Source organism: Taudactylus pleione, unplaced genomic scaffold (assembly GCF_031769625.1).
Source record: "Taudactylus pleione unplaced genomic scaffold, aTauple2 ptg000726l, whole genome shotgun sequence".
Lineage (NCBI taxonomy): Eukaryota > Metazoa > Chordata > Amphibia > Anura > Myobatrachidae > Taudactylus > Taudactylus pleione.
Genome location: NW_028285128.1, coordinates 5,987,542 through 6,001,472, shown reverse-complemented (window position 1 = coordinate 6,001,472; position 13,931 = coordinate 5,987,542). Strand labels below are relative to the sequence as shown.

At 43.0% G+C, this 13,931-nt stretch overlaps 1 protein-coding gene across 1 annotated transcript in view; it reads right to left on the bottom strand.

Annotated features, from left to right (window-relative positions):
- Positions 1–7,905: 7,905 nt before the first annotated feature.
- The window catches only part of SFMBT1 (Scm like with four mbt domains 1), a 96,024-nt gene continuing 89,998 nt past the window's right edge, over positions 7,906–13,931 (bottom strand). The window contains exons 19-21 of the mRNA XM_088456913.1: positions 12,224–12,424; positions 11,582–11,710; positions 7,906–9,986 (exon numbers count right to left, since the gene is read on the bottom strand). Coding sequence (XP_088313039.1) covers positions 9,846–9,986; positions 11,582–11,710; positions 12,224–12,424 — 471 coding nt within the window. The 3' untranslated portion in view covers positions 7,906–9,845. The remainder of the gene's footprint in view (positions 9,987–11,581; positions 11,711–12,223; positions 12,425–13,931) is intronic.

The following is a 13,931-nucleotide window of genomic DNA, read 5'->3' as shown; positions in this document are numbered from 1 at the left end:
CGACTCTGTCGGTGAAGTGGTCCTTCCACTTTGTGTACCTGTGTTCTCCGGTCTCCCTTCTTCCTCGAGGTCTTTGGAAGTGTTTTCAATCGAGACGGAGATGCTTTCCTGCTGGTGGCTCCTGATTGCTCCAGATGTCAGGGGTACTTGGATCTTCGGAGTCTCTACATCGATACTCCATCCCTGATGCTTCACTGCCCGGACCTGTTGTCTCAGGGTCCTTGGTTTTGCCTTGGACCTGGGTCGTTTGTCTTTGACTGTGTCCTTACAGTGGTCTTACGGCTTCCCTGGCTTTGTCATCGTTGGAATGATTAGAGCACATGGATCAGCTCTTGCTGGGACCTACCACAAACTGTGGCAGCCATAAATCTTATGGTATTGTACCTGTCGATACAATCCTCCGGTGTCCAGGATTTCCAGATATTCTGGCATTCCTTCCGGCTGGCTTGGGTTTCACACTTGGCCTGGTCTTCCTGACAGTGCGGATCTCTACACTGTCAGTATGGTTAAGATATGGAATGGCTTCACTCTGGTATCCAGTTCATCCTTTGGAGTGTTTTCTTGATTATGCCTCCATTTGTCCTCCCTAGGGACTCCTTGGGAGTAAGTAGTGGTTCTTCGTTACCTCCGGGGACAGTCAATGGAACCGCTGGTTGTGATAGCCATTACATGGTCTATTGCTTAGGCTCTCTCTTTCTCTCAGGGTGTTTATATCAACCAGGAGAGTGTCTGAATTGGGAGCGTTCTCATGTGGCTCCCTCTTCTGGAGGGCATCATGTCAGGGTGGGAGTTGCTCTCGCCCTGTGTTTCTTCTTAGTGGTTTTCAGGTTCCATATTATTCTGGAACTTATGGTACGGCCATTCTGTCCCCAGTCCTCTCGGCTGGTGTGGCCTCATTGACTGTGGTCTGGCCTCTTTGGATTTATGTGATCCGTTCAGGTTCCTTACGGAAATCGGACTCCTTATTGGTGGTCTGAGATTTCTGGTTTTCACAGGAAAGGATGGCCGGCCTATAACCAAATGTTGGCTTGGATGGCCTCGTAGGTCTTCCTCAGGGGCCTACCCATGGGTAGGCCTTCCTGTTGTTGATGCTTGTTTTTTCTCGGGCCATGTGACCCTCGTGTGCGGCTCGCTGTGGCGCCTCGGCTGTTTTGCCTTACTAGGTGGCCACGTGGTCTTCTGTCCACACCTTTTTAAGGTTCTAGGCATTGGTTTCCTTTGCCTCTCAGGATGCTTCCTTTTTGGCGACGGATTCTCCTCTCAGCACAGGAGCGTCCCCACCCTTGGTTGAACTGCTTTGGGACATCCCCAAGGTCAACCCTGTGGACCCCCTATGGACCCTGAAGTAGAAAACAAGAGATATGGTAAGAACTTACCTTTGTTATCTCTGTTTCTACGAAGTCCATAGGGTCCACAGGGCGCCCGCCCTGACGCACCTGGCTTCGTATGGGCTGTGTGGCTGGTCACCGGTTTTCCGTCTCCCATTTCGGTGAGTATGGTTATTGAGTGTTCCAGTTTTCTCTCTCTTTTTCTCTCCTCCTCCGGCCTTTGGCTACTTACAAACTGAGGTGCCTCTGGCTTGGGGGTGGGGTTATAGGGAGAGTGGACCCAGTGCATCCTGGGAGCTAAAAGCTTTAACTGCGTGGTGCCCGGATTTGGTTCCCAACCTATACCCCAAGGTTAACCCTGTGGACCCTATGGACTTCGTAGAAACAGAGATAACAAAGGTAAGTTCTTACCATATCTCTTGTTTTTCGGATTCAGCCTTAATAGAAGGGGAGGACTGTCCATATAATTATATATAAGAGGCACCTCTTCTATAACCAGCTGATGCCCCAAAGCTCCTAAACCCCCACTCATACGGACAGCAGATGCAGTCACACAGCAGAGGTGGGGGGGGGGGGGGGAGGGAGGAGACATGTGCCGCGGCGCATGGCAGAGGGTGCTGTTTGGGGGGCGCCTGTCAATTTTCTGTTTTATAATCTCTCACATGTAGCTTTCTCTTCTTTCATCCCAGGCATCTCATTTTAAAATATGTCTTAAATAAAGGAGGTTGTAACTGAAGGGGCACATATTCTCCTGTCCTTACAGAAGCCTGTCTGCCAATGTAAGAGGTGCTGGGTTCACGTCTTGGGTATGACTGCTAAAGAAATGTGTGCTTTAAAATAAATGATAATATAACTGAATGACAAGGAGCTCTCAAGTGCATGAATGTGGTATAAGAGGATTGGTTTCCAAATTTGTCTTGGAGTGTTCTGAAAGTTTACTATACATGTTACATGTGTGTGTGTGTGTGTGTGTGTGTGTGTGTGTGTGTGTGTGTGTGTGAGATATATATATATATATATATATATACACACACACACACACTGTATATACATGTGTGTGTCATATAGGAAAGGGCATCATAGCACGTGGTTTCTCTGGGCTTGTTGGAACTTTTGCATCCAACAGACCAGGGTGGGGAGGATGAGTACTGGGCCCCACAATTTGCAATGGCAGCCCTGAACACAACCAGCGATTCTTGACCCAGATGTTACCAGCTCACAAGTACTTTTGCCAGTGTGTTCAGCTGCCGGCACAGTACACAGACTTCCCCGCCGCTCATATTTGCTGCATGTACACTACAGCCATGGCCAGAAGTTTTGAGAATGACACAAGTATTGGTTTTCACAAGGCTTGTTGCTTCAGTGTTTTTAGACCTTTTTGTCTATGGTATACTGATGTAAAATTACAAGCATTTCATACGTGTCAAAGGCTTTTATTGACAATTACATTAAGTTTATGCAATGAGTCAATATTTTCAGTGTTGACCCTTCTTTTTCAAGACCTCTGCAATTCACCCTGGCATGCTGTCAATCAACTTCTGGGCTACATACTGACTGATGGACACCCATTCTTGCCTAATTAATGCCGTGGCGTTTGTCAGAATTGTGGGTTTTTGTTTGTCCACCTGCCTCGAGGATTGACCACAAGTTCTCAATGGGATTAAGGTCTGGGGAGTTTCCTGGCCATGGACCCAAAATTTCGATGTTTTGTTCCCCGGGCCACTTGGAGCACCTTGCCATAAGGCAAAAGTGATAACTATCATGCTGGAAAAGGCATTGTTCGTCAAACTGTTCTTGGATGGTTGGGAGAAGTTGCTCTTGGAAGATGTTTGGTATCATTCTTTATTCATGACTGTGTTCTTAGGCAAAATTCTGAGTGAGCCCACTCCCTTGGCTGAGAAGCAACCCCACACATGAATGGTCTCAGGATGCTTTACTGTTGGCTTGACACAGGACTGATGGTAGCGCTCACCTTTCCTTCTCCGGAAAAGCGTTTTTCCAGATGCCTCAAACAATCTGAAAGGTGTTTCATCAGAGAAAATAACTTTACCCCAGTCCTCAGCAGTCCAATCCCTGTACCTTTTGCAGAATATCAGTCTGTCCCTGATGTTTTTCCTGGAGAGGAGTGGCTTCTTTGCTGCTCTTCTTGACACAGGCCATCCTCCAAAAGTCTTCGCTTCACTGTGCATGAAAATGCACTCACACCTGCCTGCTGCCATTCCTGAGCAAGCTCTTCACTGGTGGTGCCCCGATCTCGCAGCTGAATTAACTTTAGGAGATGGTCCTGGCTCTTGCTGGACGTTCTTGGGTGCCCTGAAGCCTTCTTCACAACTATTGAACCTCTGTCCTTAAAGTTCTTGATGATCTGATAAATGGTTGATTTAGGTGCAATCTTACTAGCAGCAATATCCTTGCCTGTAAAGCCCTTTTTGTGCAAAGCAATGATGACTGCACATGTTTCCTTGTAGGTAACCATGGTTAACAGAGGAAGAACAATGATTTCAAGCTCCACCCTCCTTTTAAAGCTTCCAGTCTGTTATTCTAACTCAATCAGCATGACAGAGTGGTCTCCAGCCTTATCCTCGTCAACACTCTCACCTGTGTTAACGAGAGAATCACTGACATGATGTGGCAGGGCTGAAATCCAGTGGAAATGTTTTTGGAATTAAGTTCATTGTTATGGCAAAGAGACATTTTACAATTAATTGCAGTTCATCTGATCACTCTTCATGACATTCTGGAGTATATGCAAATTGCTATCATAAAAACTGAAGCAGCAGACTTTGTGAAAACCAATACTTGTGTCATTCTCAAAACTTTTGGCCATGGCTGTCAAACAGAACTCTTTCTATAACTATGGCTGTCAAACAGAACTCTTTCTATAACTTCAGGCAGTGATCTACACTGGTGGCTCCAGGCTTGTGCACTTCTGATGGACAAATCCCACTGCAGGTGCAGCTTCACTAGCGCTCTCCTAAATCTGGAGCTGGTGAGTTATACTGCTTAATTATTGTGCATCATCACTGCAGGCATTGGATTCACACTGTATTTGGCTCAGACACCTGGATAACATTGTAATTTTGTTGCTATATTTTTACATTTGGGCCATAAATTTGCACCCTACTTTAATGGAAACTCCTATAGACATAAGGAGCATATTATGGACCTCATTTAAAGTGAACCCATCAAAGTAAGACAGCCATTTGGGAGCCACCCTGGACCATTATTGTCACTGGTTTCTTAAGCTGGGTACACACTGATAGATATATTGCACGTTTCATTGAACGGGCGATATATCTATAGTGCATCGCTGGTTGCGTACAGCGGATGTGTGTGAACGACGTTCAGACTTATCCGATCTGCTGTGCAGCACAGCAGATGGCCGATAAATCTGAAAGATATATCGGTCATCTGCTGGTGTATACGGATGACCCGCCAATCGCCTGTACACATGCTGCAGGACTCGGCGGTGATTGACAGCTAAACTGGGTGGGCAATTTAAATGCCCATCCATTTCAGCTGTCAAGCCCGGCACATCGGGCAGACGAATTGGTAGCGGTGTATACACTTACTAATCGTCAGATAGGTCGGCCTACCCGCTATAAGTACAGTTCCATTGTTCAGACAATAATGGGCATATCTTCAGTAACACATGATGACCATTGTATTACAAAGGTGAGTACAAGTGGATTCGTTTTGGCAGACTCTTCAAAATGAAATAAAAAAAATGCTAACACAGAATCGTAAAATATTACAAATTTATTACAAACAAAAGAGGTGTCAGGTAATCAAGTCCATATGAATCTATTTTAGTTTGTACATTTTATATACATAAAATAAACAATACAAAAAAACTCTCAAATAATTGTTACTCTATTAGTGACTTGGGTTGAATGTATTAGTTTATTTTTGCTACAGAAAATATTTTACTGTAAAATGTGTGCAGTGTTCACAGGCATTAACATAGCTCATAGTGCACTATGCTGCAGGAAAAATTGCATTATCTGGTCCGGTCAAGGCAAGGGCAAAAATACACAGTTTTGTCTACACTTTTGAAATACATGACAATAAACCCCAAAAGTGCATAATTAAAATAAAATAAATAAATGCAAACACTTAATTTCAGTTATCTAAACAAAAAAAAAAAAGAAAATAAAGAATTTGAAATGCACATGATTCTCGTTTCAATTGAGAAAATAACAATTTATACAGTTCAGAGGGAAAAAAAAGCCTAAAAAAAAGCTAAATAAATAAGTCATTATGGATATAAAAGTAAAAATAGTGGCAAGACATGCGTTAATGCTCTACTAATCAACAATTGATTAACCCCTTGAATGCAAAGGACAAGTCTTTTCAGCATTTTTAATTTACATGCTGAAGGAGTCCCTCGCCTGCAGCACTTAAGCTCATCAAAAAAGTAAAAAACATTCTTATTAGACCCACCAGTAATTGCTAACAGTGGGGGGGGTGGCAGTACAGGCTGTGCTGTAGCTACATCACTAAGGGTCACTGCAATGATATCACAGAGAAGGAGGGTGTGACTCTACACTACAGAAAAAAACCTTAAGTGCACTTACAAACCTGGGGTACCTCGTTTGAAAGAGGGGAGTCTTCCTTATGACTTTTTGTCTGGGGATCAGTGTAATCACCAGATAATAACCTGCTACAGTACAGAAGACGGGTATGGTATTATTCATCATCTCTCTGATAAATTCATAAGCACCCTCATTTGAAAGAGGAGAGGAGAGTAGTTATTGCTCTTGATCAGCAGACAAAAACTCCACACATTGCAAAAAACCTTTTCCAGAGATGGGTGAGAGCACAAAGTGCCCTCAATCTCCCATGCTGGCATGAAAGAACTAGTGGGCAACCTCATTCCCCTTCGTTTTTGTCTCAGTTTGGTGTTTATATTATGAAATGGGGAGAGGGGGGGGGGGATTGGGGCACACTCTAATGCCCAGATCTTCCCCAACTTGTGTCAGAAAATACAGGGGTCACCCTCAGGTAATGCAGTGGGGTTTCTAGTTTTCAGAATTGTATGCCTTGTTGGGTTACACAGTGTAAGTGTTGCAAGAGTTTAATTTGGCAATTTTGGGTACATTTTTGTTGTGGTAGAGATTGAAATTTAGGGCAGCAATACAAACTTTGATTTAAAAATAACCAAAAGGTCAAATTCCCATGGAGAGAAACCACATATTCTGGGGGAGATGTATCAAGCCTTCTAAAGAGTAGAAAAGTTGCCCGTAGCAAAAAAAAAAATATTCTACCTATTAGTTTATAGAATGTACTTGAAATATGCCAGAATCCAGTCAGGGTTAGTATACAGACATCTGTTGGTCAGTATCCTAAACCTCCCTCCCCGCTGCCTAAACCTAACCTCCCCCCCAGTGCCTAACCCCCCCTCCTCCTAGTGGTATTAGGTTTTTAAGCTAAGCGCTATACTGGGTGCATGGTACATATATTCGTGGCCCCCTTGGTGAGCAAGAATGAATGAAATGCAGAGAGAAAGGTGTATAATACGATATCTTTATTGTATTTGGAGTCACAATGCTTCTGATTAACCTAAATCCTTAGTCCAGTAGGGAATTGCTGATTAGAATCAGATAACGTGTGTGTCTCTGTAGCGCTGTATATAAAGTCAAATGACAAAAGAAACGAGTATGTTGAAAAGTTATTACTGCTTAGGCTGGGTGAATGTGAGTAATACACATATTATTTAACTTCCTGGAATGATTAAGTGGGGAAAAGTCACCGTTTGTAGTATGCGAGGTGTGTAAGTAGAGTTCTGGTGGGGCGGCGTCCTGTGCCCCTAGGTGCACCAACTTACCCTCTGCGTCCTTTGTGCACACCTCCTGGTGTGCAGTGTCCTCCGTCCGGTCTTCTCCTGGTCGCTGGTGTCCTGCACCTCTAGCGATGTCGGCGCCTCTCCTCCTGCACTGACTGGGAAGCTGGCAACACTGCCTTGCCGTGAGACTTCCGGGTGTTGTCGCGGCACCCGGGCTCAGCGATCTCTGCAGCGGGCCCCTGACATAGGCCTATACAGGCTGAAACGCGTTGGAGACACACTGACATTACTCACACACCCATCCACTACCCTGCTAAGGACACTGAAGTCTCTTCGGCTGAGACAGAGTGGAGCCGCTACCGAGATCGCTGAGCCCGGGCACCGCATGATCTCGCGAGAACACGGCACCCGGAAGTCTTGCGGCCAGGCAGTATTTACCTGCTTCCCAGTCAGCACAGGAGGAGAGGCGCAGGACACCAGCGACTAGGAGTAGATACCGCACACCAGGAGGTGTGCACAAAGAACACGGAGGGTAAGTTGGTGCACCTGGGGGCAGGGGATGCTGCCCTATCAGAACACTACTTACACACCTCGCGTACTACACCAGGTGACTTTTCCCCACTTAATCATTCCAGGAAGTTAAGTGTTTAGCCTAACCAGGAGCATTGTGACTCCAAATACAATAAAGATATCGTATTCTACACCTTTCCCTCTGCATTTCATTCATTCTTGATCACCAAGGGGGCCACGAATATATGTACCACGCACCCAGTGTAGCGCTTGGCTTAAAAAACCTAATACCATTACGCCAAACTACGCGAGAGTGGACGCCTCGCAAGCTGAGCTGCTCCTATATGACCAATACATTACTGAATTCCCTAAGAACACTGGTGCATACACCTTATAGCACCCCCCCTCCTAGTGCCTAACCCTAATGGGTTGGCAAAAAAAAAAAAGCACCAGCATTTACAGTGGTAAGGGCAATCTTCTTTTGTTGTGTCAAGTAACCATTTAAACTGGCTTAAATAATCATTATGTGTATGTTACTTGTACTTATAGCTCCCTTCATATTAGTGCTATGGTATATAGAGCCTAATACATTTATTTTTTTGGTCACCCTCTTAAATTGCAGTTATACTCAACCATAATATACTGTACCTAGTATTGGCAAACCTTATTGTTATGGTACCTCTGGATTAAAATTATGTGTTCATTTTCAATTAATTATTTAGCAAATTTCTGTTATTATTCTGTTATAATTGAACATTACTGCCAACAGGCATGGCCAACAATGGTTTTTTACTGTAGCATTAATTGTTTACAGCAGATAATGTAACACAAACTTCCTCATTGTAATAAATTCATTTTATGCGATCTGCAGGCACTGATTTCAACCCACTAACAATATGCCCACCTTATTATTTAATAGGTTTTATTATTACATTGTGACTTTTCATGTACTATGTATTTGCATAGAAACAATTGCAAATATGCAAAATGCATGTGAATAACCTGCATGTATGACCTATGCTTGCTTTAACATTTCCTCTTAGTCTTACAGGGAAAGTAATAACTTTCTCTGTTTTATGCTTATAGGGCACGACCTGTCATCAATGATGCATTTCAAGTTCACAGTGTACAAGTGTGTATAGGTATATATTATATATATTTCCAGGCATGTCTGATAAGGTTTCATAATTGCAATTGGATGATTATCATATTGTGCTAGTTGTGCGGTCACACACGTAACATCAGGCCATCTTGCAGATATTGCCTGCAATACTGCAAGGTGTGTGATCAGTTCCTTTACAGAAGATATAGAGGTATAATAGTTTCTCTTAGCTGCATGCTATGAATAGGCTGCAAGTACTACATTATTGTAATGTAATAAAAAAAGTTGCATAGATAACTTGTTCTATGAAGATTTATCAATCATATTATAAAAAGTGATGGTATATGGACGCACTACTTTGTAGACACCTTTTGTGGGGAAATGGTAAAGTACAGAATGTTTTTGTGTTAGGTGTACTTTTTTATGTGACAGTTACTTCTAGTTATAGAATTCTTCCTACTGAATTTAATGATTAGCAAACTCATGACAAAATTACATGCTGACTCCTTTTTTTATGAATCGATAATCATTTAACACTATCAAATGTTTAAATTTAATAATCTACATTTGTGGGCCTGCTAAGAAACAATAGTAAAAAAAAAATGAAGTTCCAATAATAAGCACATTAAAAAGGGAGACTTACTATACAAAAACATTACCACACAAGAAACCTATTAACTAAACATGTAAAATTTTAGTTTATACACTTCTGACAATGATAGCAATTGAGAAACATACAGTAACTTAAACTCATTAGTTTGACTTGTATTAATTTGATTAGATAAATATTGATTGGTTACCAAGTACCTTTTCTTTTCTTATTTTGTGCTTATTGTTTTGCGCTTATTACAACCATGGAGTTGGTTACCCTGCTCTCCTTGAAGCATATCACAGACGTAACTTAAATGTAAGCCAGTAAAAGGTGTTATATTGACATATTATATAATATAATCTTAATTAGGTAGCAAAGGAATATCCCAAGATTACCTCCCCATTCTCAAGGTGTGGATGGAAGTTTCCATGAGGACATGTAAACAAAACGACGACTCTATAAAAAGTGCAAATCACTTAAGGCCAGGCCCGGCAGCTCTACGTCCATTCTCCTACAGCATGACATCTTTCAGCTAGAGAAACTTTGGTAAAATGCCAGCTTTACTCTTTCAATGTGATAGCACAATTTAATAGCCATGGCAGGCTTGAGATCCATGCAGTCCTGAACAGCAGGCAGGTTGAGTAACAGCAGTGCCTTCCCGTCAATTTCCTGGAAGGAGGAAAGAGAAAATGAAATGTAAACACAACAAAGTAATATCTTTAAAAGCATTCATGGTTTAAGGCATTAAGAAAGAAAGCATTCAGTCATTAACAGGTTATCTTGATTGCCCTTCATGACAGCACTACATACTAATGCACAATAATCAGAGGGGGGAGTGGGGAAAGGGGCCTGTGCATTGCCTCCTGCTCATAGCTTCCAGTAGCCATCTTTCTGATGATATTTTCTGAAAGATGGTACATGCGCAGAAGATCTCAATCACTCTTGCACAATGAAACTGTGATCTCCTGCGCCAGCCTTCTGAGCATATCACCTGACAGATGGCCTTCTGCAGAATTTATATAGGGAAAATTGAGGGATTGCTGCTCTGCACACTACAGTGGGGTCTACTCTGGGTGCAAGTTATATGACCTGGGGCCAGTAGGCAGGTCCTTCCCTAATTTAGAGGTGTGGCGCACACAGAGCACAAGGTTGTCTGGGCGGCACCATCGCCACCCTAATGCCCCTGCTTCTGGGATGGCACCCTGAAGCCAGTATCACTGTGGCAGTGCTGCCTGTAGCATCCATTGGTTATATACAGATGTGTCCATATACATCTTACTTCCTTGCGCGTTAAACAGCCCTTAAGTCATACCATGCTGTGGCATGACTCATTAGCGCTGAGCGTCAATTCGTGCCGATGTATCACCTCGCAATATGCTACAGATGGGTCCTCATACAACTAGCCTCTTATAAGCAAATCCGTTGGATAGTTCTCTAATTTGGTCATTCATTTTTCAGACTGTATTTTAAAGTCACTCTCTCTGGAACAATTACGTCTTATTCTCCAGCCTTGTCCCCCCCGGGATATTTGAAATCCATTTGCCATGATGGTTACTTATGGCATGTAGAAAGCTAGAAACAAGCTGGCATAAGAGGGCGCAAACTTTGCGCCCATTGCCGTGCCTCTGTTTTGCCTATAATATTCACCCAACAATTACAAAATAATCAGTCTGGGTTTGGTGTAAATCAGATGAAACATCTAGGATCTTCGTCACATTTTGAAAGCCTTTGCTCACAGAACAATAGGCATGCTGCATATAATTTTAATCACCAGAAGCTGCTTGTGCTATCTATTTGCATCGTTGTGCGAATAAGATGCATTTGAAGGTAAAAGTCACACAAAAGACGCTCAGCGCTAACAAGTCACACAGAGCTCCCGCGTTGTGTGGCACGACTTGTAGCGCATGGAAGATAAATGTCTGTGGACACATCTGTACGTTAGTGTCACGGCTGCTGACACTGTAATGTAGCATTTTGAATGCAGATACACCGGCCGTTGCACACAGAATGTAGGCATGGCGCATATAATTTTAATCAGCAGAAGCGACGTATTCGCATCGTTTTGCAAGAAAGACGCATTTGAAGGTAAAGAGTTGCACAAAAATACGCTCTGCACTACAGAGGCACACGGCGCTCACGCGTTATGTTTAATGTGACTTGTAGCGCACGAAGGTAAGATGTATGTGGACACATCTGTAGAAACCCAAATTATGGAATATTGATGATTTACCAATAAAAATCTTAATTAATGAGAGGGACCTCACCTGTTCTTGAAAAAGTTTTGCCAGGTGAGCACAGTCTGTGGATTTGATGTACTCTACTACATCAGTGATGCTCCAGTCCAATGGGCTTCCATTCAGGGTCAGGGGTTCCCGCAATTCAATACGAATATCCTGCAAGTTAGCACTGAATGTGTTACAATCCTTATGCAACATTGCCTTAGATGAGAGGTTCCCAAACTCAGTCCTCAAGACACTAACAGTCCAGGTTTTAAGGAAATCCATGCTTGACCACAGGTGACTTAATTAGTACCTCGGTGAATTTGATTTAACCACTTGTGTTCAACCATGGATCTCTCTAAAACCTGAACTACTAAGGTGCCTTGAGGACCGCGTTTGGGAACCTCTGCCTTAGATGCTTGCAGATAGCTAAACCAATAAAAATGTTTTTAGAAAAAGATATACTTGCTGAGTCTTGCATACCATAAAGCTGGTTAAGTGCTAATTATTCATGGACTGGACACACTCACTCTAAAATAAAGTATTTGGAAACCCCCCTTTAGAAATGCTGCGTTTGCCACTGTTGAGTATAGTTATCTTTATCATTCTTTTTTTTAAGTAGTTTAATCTTCTTCCATTTCCATGATCCCCATTAGGATCTGTCATTGTGATGACTCTCTGTAATACCTTAGCTGTAAGAAGTTTGTCACCATCAATGAACCAGGGCTTCCTTTTCTTTTCATAAGTCAGTGATTGTTCGCTACGGGTAGGTGAGGCTGACGAGGATCCTTTTCCTGAAATTTCTGAACCCTCTTGGTGTCCTTGGACACTCTCTTCACTGGGGGAATAGTCCTCTTCTTCCTCCTCCTCATCCTCATCACCGCTTCCCTGCAGAAGAACAGATACATCATCAATATTTTTATGTGGATGGAATTCAGCAATGATCTAATTCAGGGATGGGGAACCTCAGGCCCAGGGGCCATATAAGGCCCCTGGAATCATTTGGTCTGGCCTTCGGAGCTTATTTCCACTAGCCTCATCTGGATAGCAGGGGGCCTATAATGGCACCCTGCAGCCAGAATCTATGCAGCAGTGCCGCCTGGAGCATTCTTAGGACATTTCAGACTGTCAAACTGCTGCCCTTACAGCTCCCCAGAGCATCCTCAGGATGCTCCAGGCATTGCTGTAATCACTGGAGATTGTGGACCCATCCCCGTGTAACATCACACGGAGGGGGCGTGGCCTGCACCGGGCCCGTGAATATCAAAATGGCCCTCGGCAGAAAAAAGGTTCCCCATCCGATCTAATTTCATATAGATGGTGTTCCTGAGCTATCGCTCACAATCGGAAGCCTTCAAAGTACAGTTCAAGCTGCTACACACCATACGATAGTGTGATGCAGCGACCGGTTTAACGATACATCGCGATCGCTAAACACACTGTACATTCCGGCGTATAGTTGTGCAATGAATTGTTACATGCTGCATGTAACAGCGCCGCGTCGTTCATTGCATCGTCCCATCTGATATGCAGGACAGCAGATGGGAAGATGCAATGAATGACCAATGGGAACAAGGAATCGGGTATACACTGTCAGAACGATATATCGAACGATACATCGTATAGTGTGCAACCATCTTTACGCTCCCATGACTATTATCCCCTTATCCGCCCAGAAATAGCACTAGATTTACATTTAAACTTAAAAAAAATAAATAAAAGATGGTGTGCTAAAGCCCATTTAGCACACCATGGACTTAGCCACACCATGGGACTTTTTCCTAAAAATGCTACTTTATACAAATTCCTTTAGGGGTCTATGTACTAAGCCTTGGAGAGAGAAAGTAGATGGAGATACAGTACCAACCAATCAGCTCCTGTCACTTTCCAGGCTGTTTGAAAAATGACAGGAGCTGATTGGTTGGTACTTTATCTCCGTCCCCTTTATCTCTTTTAAAGGCTTAGTATATAGTACACTAATAGCAAATGAAGGGCCTCATTTATCAACAAGTTTTGTCACTCATGTACTAAGCTGTGAAAAGTGATAAAGTGGAGAGTGATAAACTGCCAGCCAATCAGCTCCCAACTGTCATGCCACAGGCTGTGTTTGAAAAATTACAGCAGCTGATTAGCTTGTAGTTTTTCACTCTCCAATATATCACTTTTCACAGCTTAGTACATCTGGTCCAGAGAGTGATAAACTCGTTGCGTATGATAAATGGTGCTCCATCCTGTCATGTTTCAAATAGATGACATTTGGCAGCTGATTGGCTGGAGTACCATTATCATACACAACGGGTTTTATCATTCTGTGTGAGTGATAAAACTCGTTGATAAATGAGACCGTGTGTTGGAAAAATTCAGGAAAAAGTACACAAGCACAGTAATCGCTACC